This window comes from Aphelocoma coerulescens, chromosome 2 (assembly GCF_041296385.1).
Source record: "Aphelocoma coerulescens isolate FSJ_1873_10779 chromosome 2, UR_Acoe_1.0, whole genome shotgun sequence".
NCBI lineage: Eukaryota > Metazoa > Chordata > Aves > Passeriformes > Corvidae > Aphelocoma > Aphelocoma coerulescens.
In genome coordinates this window covers 55416647-55438407 of record NC_091015.1, presented here as the reverse complement: position 1 = coordinate 55438407, position 21761 = coordinate 55416647, and the positions used below count along the sequence as shown (strand labels likewise).

Below are 21761 nucleotides of genomic sequence, written 5' to 3'. Positions count from 1 at the left end.
TCTCCTCTCACTGCCAGAGCAACTTTCAGCTCTGCTCCTAGCAAAACAACCATGTCTAGAGCAAAATGTTTTAAACCCCGTAAAGACGTAAAGGCAGGGAGAAAAATAATCCCTTCACTTCCATGGAATCAGTCAAGGAAGGGATAAATTACAAAACAAATTCTAGATGTAACTAGAGTTGAAGTGAGGTGAACTAGTAAACCAGCAAGGTACCGCTGGCATCCTGTGAGACATTTCCATGAAGTCTAACTTTTTTTCCCCTCCTTAGGAGACACACAAAAAGGCTGTTTTAGCAGCATGCAGAGCCCTAACTAACCATATTCTGAACACAGTCAAACATTTGGGAGTCTCTGTGGCTGCCACTACACAAACAGGCAAAGCAGACTGGTGTGGCAAGAGATTGTTTATACGTGTAGCAAAGTACTTGGATCTAGCAGCCATTGCATCAATGTCACCTGCAAGATGACAATTTTTGGGATACTCTTCTTGGCAGTTTTGATTGGCCCTACACTGAAGCAGAAAGCACAACAATGTCTGCATGCCTGGGTGTATAACTTCCAAGAGGAGGTAAAATTGGATGCAGAGAGTATCTCAGCAATCCTGATAACAGTGAATTTATTGAATATAAAATAATACACCATAATATAGATGAAACGTAATTTAGACCATCAGTCTTCTACAGAATTCATATATGTTTTAGTTGAACTTAAAGACAGCAGGAAGAAAGATTATTTGGAAAGATACCACATTAAACAACAGAACAAATGCATAAAAAATATGCATCCTTTATTTGGGACTTGGCATAAAGTTGAACAGAGGGAGAAACACCACCATACATTGTTGACAGAACAGAAATGTATTTAACACTTCTTCAATCTTATATAAATAGTAAGCTTATTCTATGAAGATTTATGACACTAATTCCACTAGATTATTTATTTTAAATGAGGTATTTAAATCAATTCACAAATGGATTGTTCCACGCCAACTTGGATAACTCACAGGCACTGTACAAGGATTTTAACATAGTAGCCTTTTTGGCAGGGGAGGGGAAATAGCCATGTTTTTCCTTCCCCACCAAAAAAGGCTTTTCTATTAGAAATATAAACTCAAATCCAGGGTGACAGCTCATCTCTCCCTAAATCTAGGCATGTTTTTTTTTTAAAGCCTATGAAATTATAAAGAGTTAGGAATTATATACAAAATAAAAATATGACAGAAAGGGAAGCTTTCATCTCTCATGGAAGCAAAGACTGTTTTTGTTGATACATATGGAAAAAATTAGGCCCAATTATATGTTGTGCTTTGGCACTGGGGTTCCAACTTCACCACAGGCTTATTTTTTTCACAGATATACCATTACAGCCAATTCTACCCTTGAACATTTGAACTCAAACCTTGTAACACAGGCATTTTTGTTGCTAGATTACTTGTACCCTGGATGAAATGCTCTGTGTTACCGTTGTACTATATTTAGAAGTTGAAAAAGGGTTATCTGTATAGACTTCAGAGAACATATAAAAATATAATAAGCTTAAAACATCTTGTGAATAAAGCACATTTTATTGCAGGATAATATCTCGGTTTATAAATTAAACTGTAGAGAGACTGAATATGATGTGGTAAGAAACAGAATAATAGAGATGATTGGACAGAGGAAAAAATTATCTTAAAAAAAGAGATTTTAAAAAAATTCTTTTTAAACAGGACAGATGAAAGAGGAAGCCATGATGAAGAGAAGATCGTAACAGTCAAGGTAATGACGAAAAGATCATAAAGGGTGAAACAGACAAAAAGTCTGAGGTTTACAGATGAAGACTGTTATGAGAATTGTATCAATTGTCACTTAGGAATGACAAGTAATAAAACTCAAAAATAGGCATCTTTAATTTGTAATCAACAGTCAGTTAAAAGCCTTGAAAAAAAAAATTTCATTACAGTTCTCCAGCTCTTTTGGAAACAGTGATGTAATTTACAAATGAAAATAGTTTGAAAAAGCACTAGTCCAATTGCTCCATAAGTATCTCTGTGGCTGAGTCCTTGTATAAATTTTTATGAAGATATTTTATTATTTGAACAGAGAACACAGACACAGCTATCTTAAAATTCTGCATTAAACAGATCTCTCTGCAAAATCTGTGAAGGTCATTAGCCATAGCTGGGCTAAAGATACAAGCTTCCCAAAGATCACAGGCATAAGCAAACATGGCCTGGCTGTCTATAACCTGGAAGAATAAAATGTCAGAGCAGGCAAACCATCAGCCATCTATCTGTGGTATTTCCTAAATGCCTAATATACCTCGATATACAATGTCACCTAACTGAAATACTATAACAATAATTGGTTCTTCCTGTACTTAGACAAGAATGAACATTATGCACAGAAAATGGAGAGGGACATAAAGGACAAGGGAGAAATATTAAATGGAAACATAATGCATGTAGTGAATACTAATAACTTGGGCTATTGTGGCTTGCAGGGAAGGACACTGAAGTTTTTCCCCTAGGTAGCAAAGGCTGCTGCAGAACTAGGAAAGAATTCTTTTCAAATGGATTAATTTTTATACAACTACATGAACACTACAGGAAAAATTCCTGCAGATTCAGATGTTTTAATTGAAGCTTAAAATGACCAGAACTTCTTCAAGAAGCAGCAAATTATGTATCCCAAAGAAAGTTCACAATAGCTCTTCACTTTAGAAAAAATGGGAGAAAAACTGAAAGTGACTAAATGTGTTCAACATTTATCCAGTATTTGGATAGGCAGAAGTTCTTTTAACTTCTTTTTCTGATGCTTGTTTAGGACATGTAATTTATTTTCTTAAAAATTAATACTGTCCACAAACATCAACAAAAGAAAACATTAATATTATTAAATAGAATATGAACTTAATTGGTTTGTTTGAAATGAACTCCAGCCATCTTGAAAATACCAAAGATGCTTCTGTGAATACAGTGCCCCTTCCACTCTTTCACGGGAAAATACATCTACTGTTGATATCTGCAATCTTGACAGTATGGGTAATCTCATTTTGATAAGATCATGTTGTCTGGGCACTGCAAAATTACATAGTTCTGTAGTCTGCTACAGGTTTTTTATTACATGCACAAAGACAAGAGTAAGCTGCAAATTCTGAAGCAAGTTACCCATCAGGCTGATGCCACCTTTTCTCCTGATTATTCAAATAAAATGCGTAACTAAAACCCAGAGTGTGATAAATAGACTTGAACATAAACTTTATAAGACTTTAGAACTGGTGTTTAAAAAGCAGCAGAATAAGTATGACATGAACAGAAAACAAAAAAGCCCAAACACCACAAATATGTGGTCTTTCAATATATCTATTGTTTATTTCCTGTTTTCCTATATTCCAATATTCCCATCTCTTAAAAACTCTACTAAGGAGTTTATGCTTTCATAGAATTTTGACTATCCTAAATTAGGAATAAAAAAAAATTATAATGAAGGAAGAAAAAACTTCATCAAGACAAAATTACTTAAGTGTACTGTTACATATTTGACCTGGCACACCAAATTTAAAAAACACCAACTATCATTTTCGTCTTTTATCTCCAACCTTATTGATTCTTCTTCAAAACATATAGCAGAAAATCATAAATATTTTTGTAGAACTATTTTTTCTCTAACTAAAAATGGGATAGCACAGTAAAAAGTTATTAAAAGAAATCAGTAATGCATCCTTAAAGGGGTATACTCACATTAGAGCAGCCCCATTCTCTTACAGCATTGATTATTGATTCAGTGTTATTTGCAAAAAATGACGCCAATTTACATTTTATGTTCCCTGGAAAGTTTCCTAGGATGGCTTCTCATGACCGACGCTTCATTTAGTAAGAGACCAAACCTTCTCGCGGTAGTCTCGCAGGGCACAGTGAGACTGATGCTGAGACAGAAGCAGCCCAAGGCAGTCGGAGCACACAGTGCTACGGAATACCAGGTACATTGAAGAGTGGCAAGTGTAACACAATGGCTGCGGGAGCAGCGCAATTCTCTCCACATGCCACTTTCACTTCTGGAGAAAAAAGTTGTGGGCTTTTTCCAACAAAATCTTCCCATTCTGTCCACATGATGAAATTAAGCCCCAAAGAAACCTCACGTTACCGCCACAGAAGTCAGGCAGTGATCCACTGACTGGATTAGCCTCATGCATCTGGGTTCATTCAGGGAAGTAAAAGTGTTTAAGCAAAAAAGTTTGAAGACAAATGCATTAAATAACTTTTGCTACAGCTTGTATATTCTTACCACACTGGTGGCACACTCTACCATCATCTTAAGTCCAGAAAGAGACCCTTCACAAGGGCATCCATCCAGTTTTAGTTTACGTGTTTTATTTCTCAATCTTAAATAAATTCACTCTCACTTTCTTAATCATCCCTCTATACACAAGCACTCTGGAAACAATTCTCTGCAATCCTTTTCCTTTCCTCTGTCTCCACAGAGAATTATACAGGCTACAGTTTTAAAGAAAACATAGTTTATGAGTCAAAAAGACTGTTTGGGGAAATACAAAGTAGATGACAGATGTGTAATACAATATGGAACTTGCATAAGTGTATGAAGGGGCATACAGGTTAAATTATTGCCTGATGGATTGCCCATGGCAGCAAAATATAGGCAGTCATTCTGACCTTTTAAAAGTTGTTCATTGGTGCTCTGGTGCTGAAAAACAATCATTAAAAATTATTTTCTGTAGTAAACAGATGGCTCACCTTTGCAAAGGAGCTCTCAGATGTTCTGTATAATGACTCCTATATTTCCTTACGTCCCACCTGCTGGTCATAAGGTAAGGAAAAAAGAGAAATAGCTGTAATAGCTCTGAGTATGCTCTTACTGTCAGCCTTTTGGGTTTAGAACAGGTACATGTAATTTATGACAGATATTAGAGAACGATTTTGAACACTACAGAGAAGCAAAGAGTTCTATACTGCTCTTGTACGTTAGGTCATCTAAATCTCTGTTAAGTCAGTGAAAGGCAATAAAAGAAAGTAATACATTTTTATTGGAGACATCTTTTGTGAGTTTTGCCTGAGTAACATTCCTTCTTTTTGGTCTGAGCAGGAAGCAAAAATATAGCATCCTTAGGGTATTTCTAGTACAAAGAGAAAACGAAGAGAAAGTTGCACGTTTCTTTGAAGCGAATTCTCGCTAACGATGTTATTTGCCTTTCACCCTGGATTTGGCCTCATCTTAGCTCAGTCTTTGCTTTTTCTGATGCTCAGTTTTCCCAGTTGTGTGTCTCACAATTCTTCACAGGCTGAGTTTGTCCTCCATATATTTCCACAGAGAGAAGAAAGGCTTATCAGGAATTTTAATGGGCACCTCTGCGAAGATGTGGCCCCAAAGACAATCTACAAGCCTTCTACTGGTTCTCAGTGCTCTTTGGGACTGCTGACTTGTGCTACCATGTTGCCACTGCTGGTGCCACCAATGCTGGAGTAAAGCCTTCTGTGCTGAAGTCACGTTCATTCACTTGCTTAGACATGTAAGCATTTAGACAATAGTAAGGCCCCTGAGCCCACACGTTTTCCTAAGAGTTAACGTTAAGTGGCAAAATATCTCTGTAACTTGGCAGGAAACAACTTTCACCCCTCACCTCCCAGCTGATTCCACAGAAGTTTTTCCTCCTCTTACGCTGAATTAAGTCTTAAATTGCAATGTAATAGCAGTATCATTAAAAAACCCAACCCCAAACAACAAAGTCAAGGGTTAGGACTTAAGTTTTTGATTGGATTCAGGAAAACACTGTTGACGAACTGTTATAAGATGTAAGATTTTGGGGGCAAAAGTCAAGAGATATATAATTATCTTAAATTTATAGAAAAGTGAAATTGGATGCTTGCTATTCACCCTCTACCACAGAACTATAAAATACAGCTCTTGCTGTCAACCAAATGATGTCCACAGTTCAGACTGAAATCAGCCACAGATAGCTTCACAGCCCAGCTCCGGAAGATGTTTTCTATCTTCAAGATGCTCACTGAAGCTCAGACACTCTCATAACAAATTTTGTAAATACTGCAACAAATACTCTAATTTCACTGAAATTTACTATAGTCTGGACCTATCAAGGAGGATGCTTTGGAAATTTACAAGGAGTGTGTGTTACAGATTACATACACCTTATTTTGAAATGAATGGTAGTTTAGCTTTGAAGTCTAGAATCCGTAATAGATTTTTCCAGGATCTCTGTAATTAATGTACATGCATCTATACACGCACAAAAGTACTATTTTTATCATGGATTTACTAAATCTTTGAAGTAGAAAAATTCCCTTTTTTAAGCTAACACTACCCCTTTGGTATGGCTCTGGTACAAGACTACTTAACTAATAATTTCATTTTAATGATGTAATGAAAATATCACAAGGCTGTCCTTACAGTCCTAATTACTACTAAAGGGATCTATGAGGATACTTTAGAATATATTCATCCTGTACTCCGTATACCATAAATTCAATTAGCAAGCTATATGTTAATACTTAGATTAATATACTTCAGAGAAATTAATTCTTCATTAGTGACAGGTACACTAAATACTTCATTCCTGTTTGTACCACTTGCCTCCCTAATTATGATTTATTCCAGGGATTAATTTCACGACTTTGATGTTACATAAGATTACTGTTGAGTGGCAGACAGAAGCAAGATTTAGCAGTACATATATTTATCATTCTGAAGAAGTTAATATGAACAAGTCTATCTATCTACAATAAAAATATAGTCTGCTTTTCTGGACAGCAATCATCCAGGCTAAAGGCAACAGGAGAATTTTAACCTTGAAACTTTTGGATTTCTTGCTTTTTTGTCCCAGGTTATATACTTTCCTATGTACTACATACCTCACGTCTCCGTGGTTTTTTTGGATTTAACTTGTATTTAATTTTAAAAGGATCCACACAAAAGGACAAGTTTAAACATTCTAAATCATGAAATTAGATCCATAGGAATTTCTGAGGCAATTAAAAAGAAACTATGCCCCAAATATGGGGTTTTCTAGACTTAGCCTAAGTTCTTCTCTGAAGAATTGTTAAAGTAATTGTCTTCCTCCCAAATTTCCTCTTTCCAGGAGGAAGGAGTCTGAATATGCTGTTAAAAATAAGCAGGCTGATTATTAATTACAATATTCAAGATCAACATTAACAACTACATTATTTGAGACTGACATTCTTAAAGTAGATTTGCCTTTTCTGAGTCTTTTTTCAACCTGTCAAGAAAGAAACCATTTCACTGCAAGTGTATAAAAGCCGCATTATTTCACTGTCCACCAGCACAGATTTCTTTTTCTCTTACATTCTATTTATAAATGAAAACAGATGAACTCAATAAAACATAAGTCCACAGAATTATGGCTTCCTTTATTCTAGTGGTAAAGAAGTTATACATAATTGGCACATAATTTTATCCAGTGGTTCAAACTTTTTCTTGAAATTGAAAAAGGAACCACTCTGTTTAAAAACCTGATGATTTCATTTCAGTGCAATCCATCATATTTTCTGATGCTAGTAAACATGGGTCTACTAAAGAGCACCTACCTAATACACTGCATGATGCTCAGGAAAGTTCCTCTATTTCAGTCTCAGACCTACAGTCCACACCATTCTAGTGGACCAAGACAACCAATAGCTTATCAATAATGAAGACAGGGTGGCTTAAGAAGATGGAGGCCAAATTCCCTTTTCACATTAATGATATCAGGAAATTGAATTCCATTCAACAGAAAGCAGAACTTTGCCCTCTGTTGTGCCAATACAGTATTAATGAAACAAACCTCTCTACACATTTCATTGTTTTATGCCAAGTTTTATTTCAGATATATACTAGAGCTTAACATTTTGGCTCCCTGCCAGCACTCAGATGGCAAAACCTGCTTTGTATTTTCATTTAGTTATTTCTGGGTAAAACAATCAATTACAAAATCTTTACATGCTTCATGAGTAGCTAATAAATGCCAATTCCAAAAAGTGACTGACACAAATATATGGCAGTGCACTGTGTTTCAAAGATACTAATAAAGTAAAAGTAAGCATGAAAGGTCCTCCACACTAGCTCCAGAAGATAGGCCAGATCTTCAGCTCACATAAAATCAGAAAAAGTCCATTGACTTCAGTAAAATAGCGCTGATTTTTACATGGAATGAGTTTCTGGGGTTTTAGTAAGGGCACCATTTCTTTCAAAGCATGAGAACACTATCATACAAACACAATAGTAACATTAATGTTTCATTTGTTACCAGCTTTAGTTTTATCTAGCAATTGACTTCATTATATGGGGGAATGCCGGGGGGAAGGGAAAGTAGGATTCCACTCCCCTAAGGGTAATAATACAAAAATTAGGCATCCACTTCAATAGAATAAAAGAGCCTCCTTTGACAGTGGAGAAAGGAATTCATAACCACAGAGTAATCCATTTCCTTAAGTAAGACATCCCTCTTAGAGCAGGATGATGTTTCACCCTATCCTACTTTTCTGCATACTCTACAGCCCCAGTAATGAGCATTGATCACACATCTGACTTTGACACTGTAATTGTGAAAACTAGCTGATTTAGCTATTTCATTTTTCTTTTTCTGCAGTACCTGATATTGAAATACAAACTCTTCATAGTGCAGAATATACATATTAGCTGCTACATTATGAACAAACAATTATCAGAAATCCACTTTTTTTTTAACTATGTGGAACCAAGTGAGTTGAAAATAGACAGGATGTGCAGCACTGATGTTTTTCAACACATCAGTGAAGATAAGTTCCTTTAAAATCACAAAGCAGTATTGTTTCCATCTTGAACTACAATATACTTAAAACATACAGCCACCTTGAAAAAATAAAACAGGAAGAAGTTATAAATTACAATCCAGTCATTAGCTCAAAATTCTTTCCATCACGAGATCATACAGAATCACTTTTCCCCTTTTAATCTCTCCCACCATTCAAAAGAAATTAGTTTTGGAAAATTTTAATGCTATGAATACATTTGTGTGGATATATACAGAAATTCTACTTTTCAAGTCACTTAGGTCACTCAGCCAAAGACACACTGTTTTATAATGCACACCTTGTTGTGTGCTGTAACTTGCACAAAAATATTATTCATACAAAGTTTGTAATAACATACCTTTAGCATTATGATAATAAACATTGTTAACAAATGTTCTATAGTTGGCAAGCACAGTACTCCACCTTACAGTAGCTACTACTTGCAGAATAGTTTCACTTCTAATAATTCTAAATCCAGAAGATTTTAGACATGTTTTTGTGAAACTACTTGGAAATAAAAATGACCAGGAAGCAGAAAAGATAAACACAAAATGAAGAAAAGTAGCATTAAAAACCTCAAATATTATGTTACAGATAAAATTAAGATTAGAACTCATCAAGAAGTTTTCAATAGACTTTTAAAACTATGTAAATTTTCCCGATTCAAAAACAGAGGATTATAAAAATGCTTCCAGGTAGAACATACATTTCAAAAAAGAGAGTCTTTAAGTCAAGTGCTGAATTGCACTATTTTCCCAGCTACCTGGGCATTCCCTGCCTACTGGCTCCTCAGAGGTGGTTGACTCACTCTCTGCAACATTTTTAATAATTAAAATTCACTGAAGCAAAGATAAGAAGTCAAAAATCTCTATTTCCTATGATTACTCAATGGCACAGCCCTTCATTGTGGTCTTTCCCTGTCATTGATACTTTATTTAAAATGAAACACTTTCAAGAGAAGAGGCTGAAAAAAAAAATCAGCTCAAAATTATCAGCATAGCTAATAGTACAAACACATTCATCTGTGTCTTTAAGAGAGCCACGGTCATGCCTCTTCTTAAGTCAGTAAATAAATATCAATTATCAAAAAACACCCACAGGCACAATTTAAATTGATTTTTCTCATTAAAGTTACTTTGGAACTAAAGCCACCTGGAAAAAAACTGGAAAGAATAACAAGCACTACAGAACCTACTGAAGGCATTCAATCAATCAGGCATACCTGGATTTGGCATGGGTGAACCAGTCCTCTCCCCTAGCTTCTGCCCTTGGTGGGGAAGCTCCAGCCCTGGCCACCTGAACTGGCTTCAGTTTGTTGGTATCCTTCCCTTACCTGAGGTCCCCGACGGGATGCAGCATCTAGATATGGCCAAGTGTATCCAACAAGTGGAGGGGGAAAAATCTGTTCTCCCAACCTATAGGCTGTGCTCCTGCCCACCAGGGCTCAATGCTGGTCTCCCTCTCTGCCAGGACATGATGGGGACTCATGCTCAGCAACCTGTCCAACTTCTGCAGGCCCCTCTCACCTGCTGCTCCCAGCCAGTCCATCCTCAGTATCATTGTAAGGGGTTAATTCTTCCAGCTGCAGCACTTTACAGTATCCTTGCTGAATTTACTGAAGTTCCTATTGGCCCTTTCCTCCAGCCTGCCTGGGCTGTGCTGAATGGCAGCCCTGACCTTGAGGGTCTCAAATGGTCACCCCAATTTTATGTAGAGCACAGCGATGAGAGTACACTCTTCTCCTCCTCCTGATGGATGCTAGAGATGTTCAGCAGCATTTAGTCACAGACAGATCTCGTTATGTGCTCACTATTATTCTTTAAGCAGTTTTTTGCTCACCTACTTGTCCCCCCATTCCAGGCCACAAGGCCCCAGCTTGAATACCCCTTCTTTTTGGGTTGTTACAGCACAGAGCTATGTTCTCATGTCATACCTTCCATTTTATTCTTCAAAACTCCAAAATTACAAATGGTAAAAAAGGAGACCTAAGACATGGAAGCCAAAGCTTCTTAATGGAATTTATCTTGCTACTGAGCTATACATAATAATTTATATTCCAGAATATGATATGTCATTTGGATAATTAATGTTTTAGAGTATTCTTTCAATTTTGCTACATATTGCCACAGGAATTAAGAAAATCATTGCCATAGCTATTAAGTACATGCAGTTCCTAGTTTCTTCCCAGCCCAGCTTGGTTACTAAGACTGTCACACTAGCAGCAGCACAACTTGGTTCAGCAGATTTAGGCTATATACCTCTAATACTTAGACAAGGGTCTGTCATGGGTGGATATTCAGGTTGCATTATAACAATTTGTGCATCTGTTTTGTCAGAGATTTTGTCCAAAAAATGTTTCATACTTATATCATTATTTCTTTTCAGTTTGAATGACTTGTAAATCTTCTTCATTTTCAGCACGACTGTTATATCAGCATCATGCAAACAAAGCAGCTAAATAGAATTGAAGCAAATGTTCCATTTAAGGGTCAACTTTCAGTTTGTTAAGAACTCCAAAGTGTAACATACAGTATGTAGTTTTCAACAAGACCCTTCTATTCCCACTTGCCCCATTTCTTTGAGCCTTTGGAAGGCTGTCCAATTTAATGGTTACATCAGGAATCTTAATCCCTCCTGACTTTATTTTAAGTGCTCCTCTGATTAGATAATCCAGACAGCATGAAGTTCCATTTGTTTTCTTTGTTTACAAGAAATAGCTTCACAACAGTAGAAAGTATGTTCTCATTAACTAAAGAAAAATGGAGTCCATGAAAAAAAACTAGGAGATGCACTAAAAGAACATCTTTTTTTTTCCATTTATGTACAAGGAAAGACTTAAATTGGGATTTATGAGGCATCTTGGAAAAGTTAATCTTATGAAAGAACTGACATTTGGTTCCTGTGGCAAACTCTGGCAGACACGTCCTAGTACTCCAACTCCTAGTTGATCCACTTCTTGTTGGGAGTGTAGCTTCAACCTTCCTGGTCAGCCATATTAAAATTTTAGCACAAAAAAATACAACCTTCATTTTTGTACTTGACTCAGATTAAAAAAAAGACAAACTGATTTCTTGGGCAATTTGAAACATTAGACTGCTCTCTTGATTTATGAGAGTCGCTTAGTCCTTTCTGGCACAACCTGTTGTAAGGCCAAACAACAAAACAGACCTCTGATCTCCTTATTCCATTGAAAAGAACTGCTTTTTCTTTTTTATACAAGTATTTGGGTGGTTCTCTTGATCAGATACTAACAAGAAAATAACTTAAGAGGAAAAGGAAAAAAAAAGAATGATGCTGAGAGAGCCTTTGATTCCATCAGTGACTCAGAGTAAGTTCAGAAGCATGATCCATAAAGTGATGAGCTTTCTGGTCACTTTTGCAAAAAGAGCATCTTCAAAGGAGGAGGGAGTAGAAGAGTCAGCCAGGAAACTACAGAAGTCGTTCTCAGATGAGTGAGAGCTGGCTGAAACTAGAAATAGCACCATGTGGGAACAAATTCCTGGGGACAGAAAAATCATCCCTGTGTACTCCTTAGGAGAGAGAAGAATCACCTCAGTAAGACAATAAGTTCAGCTACAAAGAGTCTGGAAAATGGATAAGATTCAGTGGTTTCTGCAGACACAAGGACTTCCTCTTCAGAAGAGAAAGCCTCAGCTCCTCTATTTTTCAGTATAGAAAGAAACTACAGATGCTTAAAGAATAGACTTTCAATCCAGCTTTGGCTGTTAATAACAAGCTGAAATCCCAGAAAAAATAAAGCACCACTTAAAACCTTTCAAAACATCAGCTAAGATGGAAACAAGATTCAATTGCTACTAGCCCTCCTTGTATTCTAGCCACATCCTTAATAAAAATCTGCCTAAGCCCCTGCAGCACTTGGACAGTATTTAAAACAAGTAAAAATCCATTACTATGAACACTGATGGTCACTTCATCTTATGTCATTAATATAACTGCCTATGGAATTCACTGTCACAGAGGAAGAGTTTAACAGAATTTCCAGATATATTAGGCTGTTTATAAGCTAAATATTGAAAACTATGCAAAGATTAAGATTCATCAATGGCATTACTCTTCTGTGAAAAGCTACTGAAAACGTAAATGCTCTTTTAATCAAGAAGCAGGTCAGGTTATTTGTATTCACTGGTAGCACAAATCCTCCATGACTGCCTCAGTCTTCCCCTCTGTCATACAACCTCTACTCATTTTTAGAATTACTGTATTATTTGGCTGCACTTTACAGTAGATGATGAATCATATCTGCTTCTCTTGCCACATTATATCCAAGTTACTGAGGAAAAAAGATTAGTCAGGAGTGCAGACCACAGCATTAAGAGAATAAGTGTCTTGGATTTTTTCTTTGTCAGAAAGAAAGAAGGGAAGCCAGAGGTAGGCAGGTCACATTAGGAAAGCAAGTTCATTAGAAAAAAATATAAACAGCAGTTCTAACTCAGAGAGCTTTGAATGTTTCATAAAAATCATTGCAAGCTTCAGATGGCACCCCACAGGCAAGTGATTCTGAGAGTCATCATCTTAATTATTCAAATTGAAATATGTGCAAATCTTGCATAGACACACTCACATACACTAATGTAACTACAGCATAAAACCAGAAATACCATCAGTAAAATAAGATGGGAGCCTCTAGACTTGTGTTCACATGCCCAAATTGAAAATGAAGCAGTTACAATTTGAACTCTGCAACAGAAACAGGAAAGTTCTTTTCTCCTGCCTGTGCCTTCATAAAGAGGTGATAATTCTAGCACTCAACAATGCTCCACAAAGGAAGTTCCAAAAATACCACCATGGACTCATATATCACTGACCAACACAGGATGTACTTAATGCTCATCAGTGAACCTACCTTCCATTAACACCTTCCTTTAGTTGCTCAATTTACTAACACATGATTCATTACCGTCAGAAAAATATCTTGAAACATTCTATGATCCAAGTTATTATTGTAATTGGCATCAGTCTAAGCTACATTCACTGTGCCACAGCTAACTGTGAGCATCACAAATGATTTAGAAGTCCTATATTTCTGAATAGAGGTATGAAAAATATAACACTTTTCTGTGACTTTAGTTGACTTTCTGGTTTGGTTCCAAAAACAGTTTGTGCTCTGGCTAGGACGAGTCACAGCACTTTCCTGTCTCAAGATCCAATGACACATTCAGCACCTTCAATCCCTACCAAGTTGACAGCACTTTGATCTTCAACTTTATTTCACCCCCCACAAAATATTTGGGAGATTTGAGAGTAGTTGCTGTTTATTTCCTTCTTTCTCATGAAAATGAAAATGTGAAGTCATCGTGTCTGGTTTTTAACCTTGGATGCTATCAAGAACTTCCTGAAATTTTTCCATTGTGTTGTTTTCCCTTATTTGAAGAATATAAACAGAAATTCAGTCATGAAGAGGAACAGCTCTGCTGTGAAATCTCTGTTCCCTTCCAGCAATTTCTGCTAAAACTTACACATTCACATTTGTTTTTCTAAATCATTCACTAGCCTTTCCATAAGGAAAAATAAATCATCTTCACTAATGACCACTAATCATCATATTGGGTTAAAAAAAAAAATTCTCAAGTCCATTTTTCCTTTGATTTTGTCTTTGGGGAATTGATTCCAGTTAATACATAGCACACCCCTCGCTTGACTAACCAGCATTGGCTGGAGGTGATTTATCCGACTGCCATTACCCAGGTAATTTGCCATGTATCATTACACTGTTGACCAGTGATTTGGGAGTCCCAGCAGTATCCCTGGGATGTAAAACTAGTGAGAACCTACTGTATGAAAGCAGGAGTTATTATACTGCTCCTCTCTGAGCTATTTAAGCTACTTTTAGGAGACCCTGGAGCTTGCTCCTTCAAGTGCAGTATTTATTTTCCATGACAGTTACAGACTTAAAAGCTCAGGGCCCGATCCAAAGAGTCCTGTAGTCAATGGCAAACTTTCTTTGCTTCACATCAAGGCTTTGCACACCATTCGCAGTAGCCACAGCCACAATAGGACCCTGTTCTACAGACAGAAACGATGGTTCAGAAGGGGTAAAGGGCCTTCACACTTCCCCCTACTGCTGCTAACAGCTGGGGAGAGGAGGAATATGCTGAAGAGCCATTCTAGTGCCAACTCATAAACAAGTACAGAGGAAGCAAGAAGACCCTTGACTTCAAATCCCCAATTTTACCACTTCGAAACAGTTCGGTCTCTTGTTCTTTCTCACTGTCACATAGAAGATTCATTTGGGGGGATGCCACTTTTTTTTTTTCTTTTTAATTATATTATATAAATTTTCCCTGTGAATGAGAAATATTTGAGTTTCAATGACAAATTAAAATGTCCTTTTCCTTCTAACTCTTCAGGATTTTGTGGATGGAGTTATGGCATGAATAATTTCTACACAAAGTTTGAAAATATCAGCTCTGACTTCATACTTACAAGAACTCTTACTAACTTAAAAAAAACATCCAGACCATTCAGGAAAACAGTGGGTAGCTTCTGCAAATTATCCTAATCTACAAATTAAGGATTTAAAAACAGATACAACCTACATTCAAATAGCTGATACAGGAAATTTTAAAGCAACTTTAGACATATTTTATACCACAATGATCGTGAATATTATTTTTCTATAGTACAGAAACAGTTTACAGAGCTCTGAATCTGTGATTTATCCATTGGATTTGCTCTGTACTTAAAAATCTCATTTTGTACATTTAAAACATCTGTTGTTCTGAAAGTTCCTAGCAACAAGGAGGGAACTAAATCCAAAATCAAGATCATAATATGGCTAAATCATTCCTCAGTTTTACTTCTGTATTAAAGCTGCTTTGGGGTTTATGAGCCAGAGAAAGTTTGTCTCATTACCAAAAGGAAATGAACATACACTTTGAAATGACTGTTTAGAGCACAGATTGTCATCAGACTAAGAGCTGGTGCTTTCAGTAGCTAGTACAGACTAATGACATAATACTGAAAGCTATCAAAATAATATGCTATCACATAAAATAAAAATTAATAAAAATAAAAATAATATGATTACACAACTAATATTTGCAAATCTCTTTTGCCCATTCAATATAACAGAGATTAATCTGATTTTACAATATTAAATATGAATTCTCTGTCTCAGAAATGGTAAAAAACAATTCCTTTTAAGACCAAGCATGCAAAGTTCTATCTCTTTTTTTCAATATAGATGTATTGAAAAGCTGAAAGTACTTTCATAGCTAAAGAAAAACAAGAACAACAATTTTAAAAAATCATTAAAAGGTAACTTGATTTTTTTCCCCAGAGATCAGAAGGGAGAGAAAAAAAGAGAGGAAAAAAAGAAAAAATAACCAGATAGAATTAGATTAAGCATGACTTTTATGTATAAAGATGTATATTTTTCATGTAACAGAACGAAAGCAGCTTCCTAAAGCATTTATATCATCTGTTTCCAGACCATGCATCCTCCTGGTCTTTCTCTTGACTCTAAATCTAACTGTAGGATCTTTTAGCTTCAATATCCTTGTTTCACACCTGCCTTACAACAGTGACACATGTTTAAACTATTACATTATGCACGTGTTCATATGACATGCCAGGAGTTAATGTTTCTGATCTGTAAAGAAAACAATGGCTTCCTATTACCAGTTAACCAATATATTGTGCATATGAGTGCACTGCAGCACAACTGCTGGGAAATTTTATGTACCACATACACTTCTTTGACCATTGCCAACATTTCCCCCTGTGTGTAGCTTTTACACTCCACTTGTACAAACTCTTCCGAGGCTTGTTCTACCTTATTCATTCCACAACCCAGATATAAGCACACCATGGGCACAGCAGCTGCAGACAATTCTTTTTTTTTAAGAATTCCACCAAAGGGTCAGCTATGCTTGTTAAGACATTTAAGGTGTCTGTTCTATTTAAACCAAGTCTAAAATAAATTTTTTTGAATGGAGTCTAGTAAGAGAGAACAATTCCACATAAATGAAAAACATATGGAATTGTTCAAAAGGTCAACTATGTAAAAACGTGTTATATACTGTGTTTATAGGTATTTTATACACAGACAAGGCTGGCATTGGGGTTTTATTGATATCCTGGTGAAAAGCACATTAATCTAAGGGTTGCAACCCCCTTTTCTCTGCATTTTAATGCAGACCACGAAATAGCACAGTAACATACAATTATTTTTGAAACATATTAACTTGTATTTAATTTATATTTTGATTGTAAATCACTTCTGGTTTTGCATCCAGATATTTACAGGTGCCCTGTACATATATGCCATTCCCATGCATATGCCATATGAACATTTCTGAACTTCACAGCAGAGATTAGATCCAAAATCAGAATCCTGCAGGCTCATCTTCACTCAAAAGTGCTGAATATTTTACCACCTCACTAGATAATCTAATCCAAACAGTAAATGCAGTATCAGATTTTGTTGTGTTCGAGAATATTCAAGATTTGGCCAGAAGCAACTAGGCTAAGCCTAAACACAGAAGTCCAAAGGAAAAAAAAACTATTGCATAGCAAAGACGTTGAGGATAAAAGAACATTTAGACCCAGAAAGCAACTTAAGAATGGTAGAAGTTTGTGCCTGCACATGACCTTTGCTTTCAGTGAAACTAATGATATGACTGTGAATAAAATATGACGTAGGTATGGTGTTGCATAGAGGTCTCTGTTTCTTGCTTCATTGGAAATGAGATCTGATTTTAAGCATGTATCTGAAAACAATCCACATTTACATAAGTCTGTACATTAACTGTATCAATGCAGCACACTACGTTTATGTTTGGCCCTAGAAATGATGCCAGTTCTGTACAGAGTCTGTAGTAACCAGTCAGAAACTGCCAGGCACCAGCTTGGTACTACTGGGTACCAGTCAGGAACCTCAGTAAATGGAATCCACTTCCAGCTATCACCTTGATGACTGTCCTTATCCAGCTGTACCTCTACCACATTTAAGGAACTAGGAGTCCTATAGGGAATGCATGAGCAACTGCAACAGGAAGTTGTTAGCTGCTGGGCTCAGCACTCAGAAATCTGCTTTCCATTTACACCTGCTCCAGCCAGTCTGTAGAGCAGAAAAAAACCCTTGATTGAGGTTTGGAGGTGTAATAGTAGGTGTGATTGTAGAATACAGAAAACCATTTATGGGTTATGTCCCTTCTCAGACTCTATTTAAGAAGCAATCAGGGATACTGGATTTTTTTGTTAGTTTAAATTTTTTTTTAAATCAACAGGCATGCATGGTACAAAGGGTTGAATTTGATGAGAGATATCTGGAATAAAACTGATGTATACTGGTATACTGTTATCTGTACTTCTACCTATAAAAAGCACTTTCAGTATATAAAATTAGGCTATACACCTACATGCAATAAATGTTTATATTAACTAGAGAAACAATATTGTACAATCTTATTTTCCATTTACTAATTTCAGACTTGGAGCAAAATTTTATCCAAATAAAAAAAACCAAAACCAAAACCACTGAAAATAAAAGAATCTTTCATCATAGAAAGGATTGTATCTGCATTTAAATATTTTGCAATGGATACAAGCAAGAATAAAATCTGAATACTAAATATTTAATTTTCAAACTTGGAAGGAGGGAGGGATATAAAAAAAAGAGAAAAACTGAAATTAATATTATCTTCTATGTATATTAATTTCATTTGCAACATGTCCAAAGAATAGCATTTTATTTCAGTGGTATTATAAAAACAATATTAATCTACACAATTTCTGAATGATCTACATGGATTGCTCAAATTAATTAAAATTAAAAGGCTTAATTTGGGGCCAACAGGTGCTGGAAATGCTCCACTTATTTGCACTCATTAAAAGAGAAGATAAGTAACCCTCCAATCTCCATGTGAACATCCAAATGACACAAAATCCACCATTTACATGAACAGATACTTCAGGTTCTATGTCAATATTCAAGTAATTTCAATCCTTTTTTTTAGCCTTCGATTATTCCACCAAATATGTAAGCTACATATACATCTGAGCATGAACCCACATGTCCATAAAAGTACATTCAGAATTGTAAATGGCAGCATTTATGACATTGATTTGAGAACATCTCATTCAAAGCACATCCAGAAGTAGAAGAAAACGTATGCAAATTCATGTGTTGCTTTTTTAAATGGCCATTAAGATTTAATATTTGCTATGAAAAATTCTTTTAATTAAATCTTACAAGATTTATCTTTTAAAATATATTTTTCTACTAAACATACTTATTCAGATTTTCAGTCCTAAATCCTAGAAAACATCTCTCTGCATTCTTCTCATACTTATTTCAAAGGCAACTTATATATCTACTCCATTGCTGTCATTAATTATGCTTAACATCTACTCCAAGAATTGAAAATAAATCTATATTCCCTGTTTCTTCTCCAGTCTTTCCACTGTTTAAAACATTTTTTCATCCCATAAATATGATAAAGCATATACACGTGTACACTTTTCTATGCTCTAGGTATCAAATTGGTAGCTCCTGAGCAAAAAGGAAAGCACTCTAGATTTTAAAATTCTGCACAAGCTACTGAAACTACCCTCTAGAAAATATTAGGCATGTTGATACACATTAGCCTCCTCTTTGTTTCCTATATAATAATTTACATCAGTTTTGGTGCACATATATTGACTATTTCAGCACAGAAAAAAAACCTCACCTAAGGACAACAATATTGTTCTGTCAGGATCCATAATTTGAAGTGGTATTGACCACTAAATCACTAAACTGTTATTTCACATATGTCAGGGACAGATGAAGTCTAATGCAACTCAGGACTCTCTATGTGCAAAATGCAATCTCATTTGTCCTTTTCTTCTCTAGTTTCTTCCTCTTGTTCAACTAAAACTGAGACAATTTCAAGTCTCAAAGATCTCAGAAAACTGCAGCTTGAGGAGACAAGATTGTAGCTACCAAAGTTTTGAATGACTTCCTTATTCCACCTACTTGGACTTTTTTTCCCTTCTCTCCTTGCCTGGTACCAAAATTCTATGCAACAGTTTTATTACTTCTCTCAGAAAATTATCTGTAAAAAAGCATAATTCACAGCTGCTTTATTAATCTAGGCCAGGTGAAATACAGCATTTCAGGTTATCTCAAGGGTCAAGTCACAGCCTGAATGTACCTAAGATGCTTCTTAAAAATTTGCTGTGCACAATTGTGCACACACTTCCCATATCCATGCCTGCTCTTCCATTCTTCCTTCTTCTTGACCTTTATCTAGAACCAATAAGACTACTTCCTAAACCAAAATTACTTTCTGCTTGGCCATGATTTCTTCTACTGTTATAATTTTGACCTCCAAACTCCTTAGCAAGTCCCATTTAATCAGAGAATGCAGAGATAAAATTTAATGAAATGGTATACACAAACTACAAATCTTAAACAATTCAAGCAACAATTGTCACTGATATTATGAAACTCCTTCTAATGGAATCCAGTTTGGGAAAATACAGTGCCCAAGATGAACGATCCACCTTCTTGTGATGCACATATAATTAAATGAATATGCCAGTGCAAGTTTCCACACAGAAATATGCTTGAAAATAGAATTTCAATGAGGGTCAACATTCAGCCTACATTAATACAAAATTTGAAGTGCAAGAGAGATTTCAACAGAGGAGCAAAACCCAAGCCATTAAACACTGCCAGTGAGGGGAGGATGATACATATGAAAGGAAACACAAACTCAAGTTCATGGAATTTTTCAGAGACAGAATGAAAACAATGTAAAAATGGGACAAGGAACAAGAAAAGTCACATAGTTCAATCACATGGAGTAGGATTTGGTACAGGACATGCTTGCAACAGTGTTCTTAAGAGTGAAACTTCACAGGCTGACTTTCTGGGATTTGAGCTGAGCAAGATTTGCGAAAGCCATTAAAAGCAACTCTGATCTTTCTGAATAAAACCCCAAAACTCACATTACTCTTGAAAACACACTAGCTCTTGAAGCAAGCATTTGAGCCACACACATTTTACTCCTTAAAATTTTCATTCAACTCATTTATGTGGGGAATGGGTGATCTGCAAGAACTTTTGGAAGCCTTATCAGAAGACATAAAAAATACAGATACTGGGAATAGGAAATCTTATAATGAAAAGCATGATACACAGCTCAAAACCCTGAAACCAAACTGTTTTCCCAAAACATCTGGCTTTCTTTTGTGGGATTTTATGTCCATAATAATAAATGAGTCAGGTTTAGGAGTCCCAGTTTATTAACTATTTAAGAATGTCTAAGGCACAGCAGCTGCCTGGATCTCACAGCATGTTCAAATAGACCGAATGTTCCCTGTTGGTAACAGTATATTCAAATACAAGTATTACCATTATGGATTGATACTAATAAACACAGGTTTAATTTTAAATGGGGTTTAAAATCCATTTCCTTCCCTTACCATTTGTTATTTATTTTTTAGCTACTGAATATTCCTGGACAGTTAACAAAAATCTTCAACATTTCATCACTTTGCAGTACTGTTGAAGGCTTCGGATGTAAAAGTACAATATTTCTGAATTAAAGTTACTTTTTTGGAATCAAGTAAGTAAATACACACCATGTCTGTATATTTTTCTTTTGAAACTTTCATTTTAGTTCATGCCTTACAGTTTCAACTCACCAATTCCTATCATCTGCACTGAGGCTGAAGAACAGTAAAAGAAGTCTTTTAATGTCACCACTCCTACTTCTCACTCTCTTGAATACATTTTTCTCTCTTATGAGCCTATGGAGATGATTAAAAAGACAATATTTGGCATCTGGATTTAGTTTTGAAAATGTGTAAACTCCATTTCTGAAACTAGGCAATCTTCACAACCAACTAATTAGGATTTTTGATCCCTTGGGTAATCATTTTGGATTAGGCCACTAGGAATTTTATTGCTTTAAAGGAAATCTCTGGGTAGCAGAAGGACAATCGAATTGTTAATAAAACTTGCTTTAGAG

General features: G+C 35.8%; 1 protein-coding gene across 6 annotated transcripts in view; it reads right to left on the bottom strand.

Moving 5' to 3' along the window:
- Positions 1–21761, bottom strand: part of BBS9 (Bardet-Biedl syndrome 9) — a 288845-nt gene that overhangs the window by 30566 nt on the left and 236518 nt on the right. The window contains exon 23 of one of the 6 annotated variants that reach the window (XM_069007583.1): positions 4732–4794. The exons of 3 other annotated variants lie outside the window; for them this stretch is intronic. In XM_069007583.1, coding sequence (XP_068863684.1) covers positions 4781–4794 — 14 coding nt within the window. In that variant the 3' untranslated portion in view covers positions 4732–4780. Of the gene's footprint in view, positions 1–4731; positions 4795–11074; positions 11233–21761 lie in introns of those variants that run through there. 2 more of the 6 variants (XM_069007584.1, XM_069007582.1) reach the window with 2 other exon arrangements.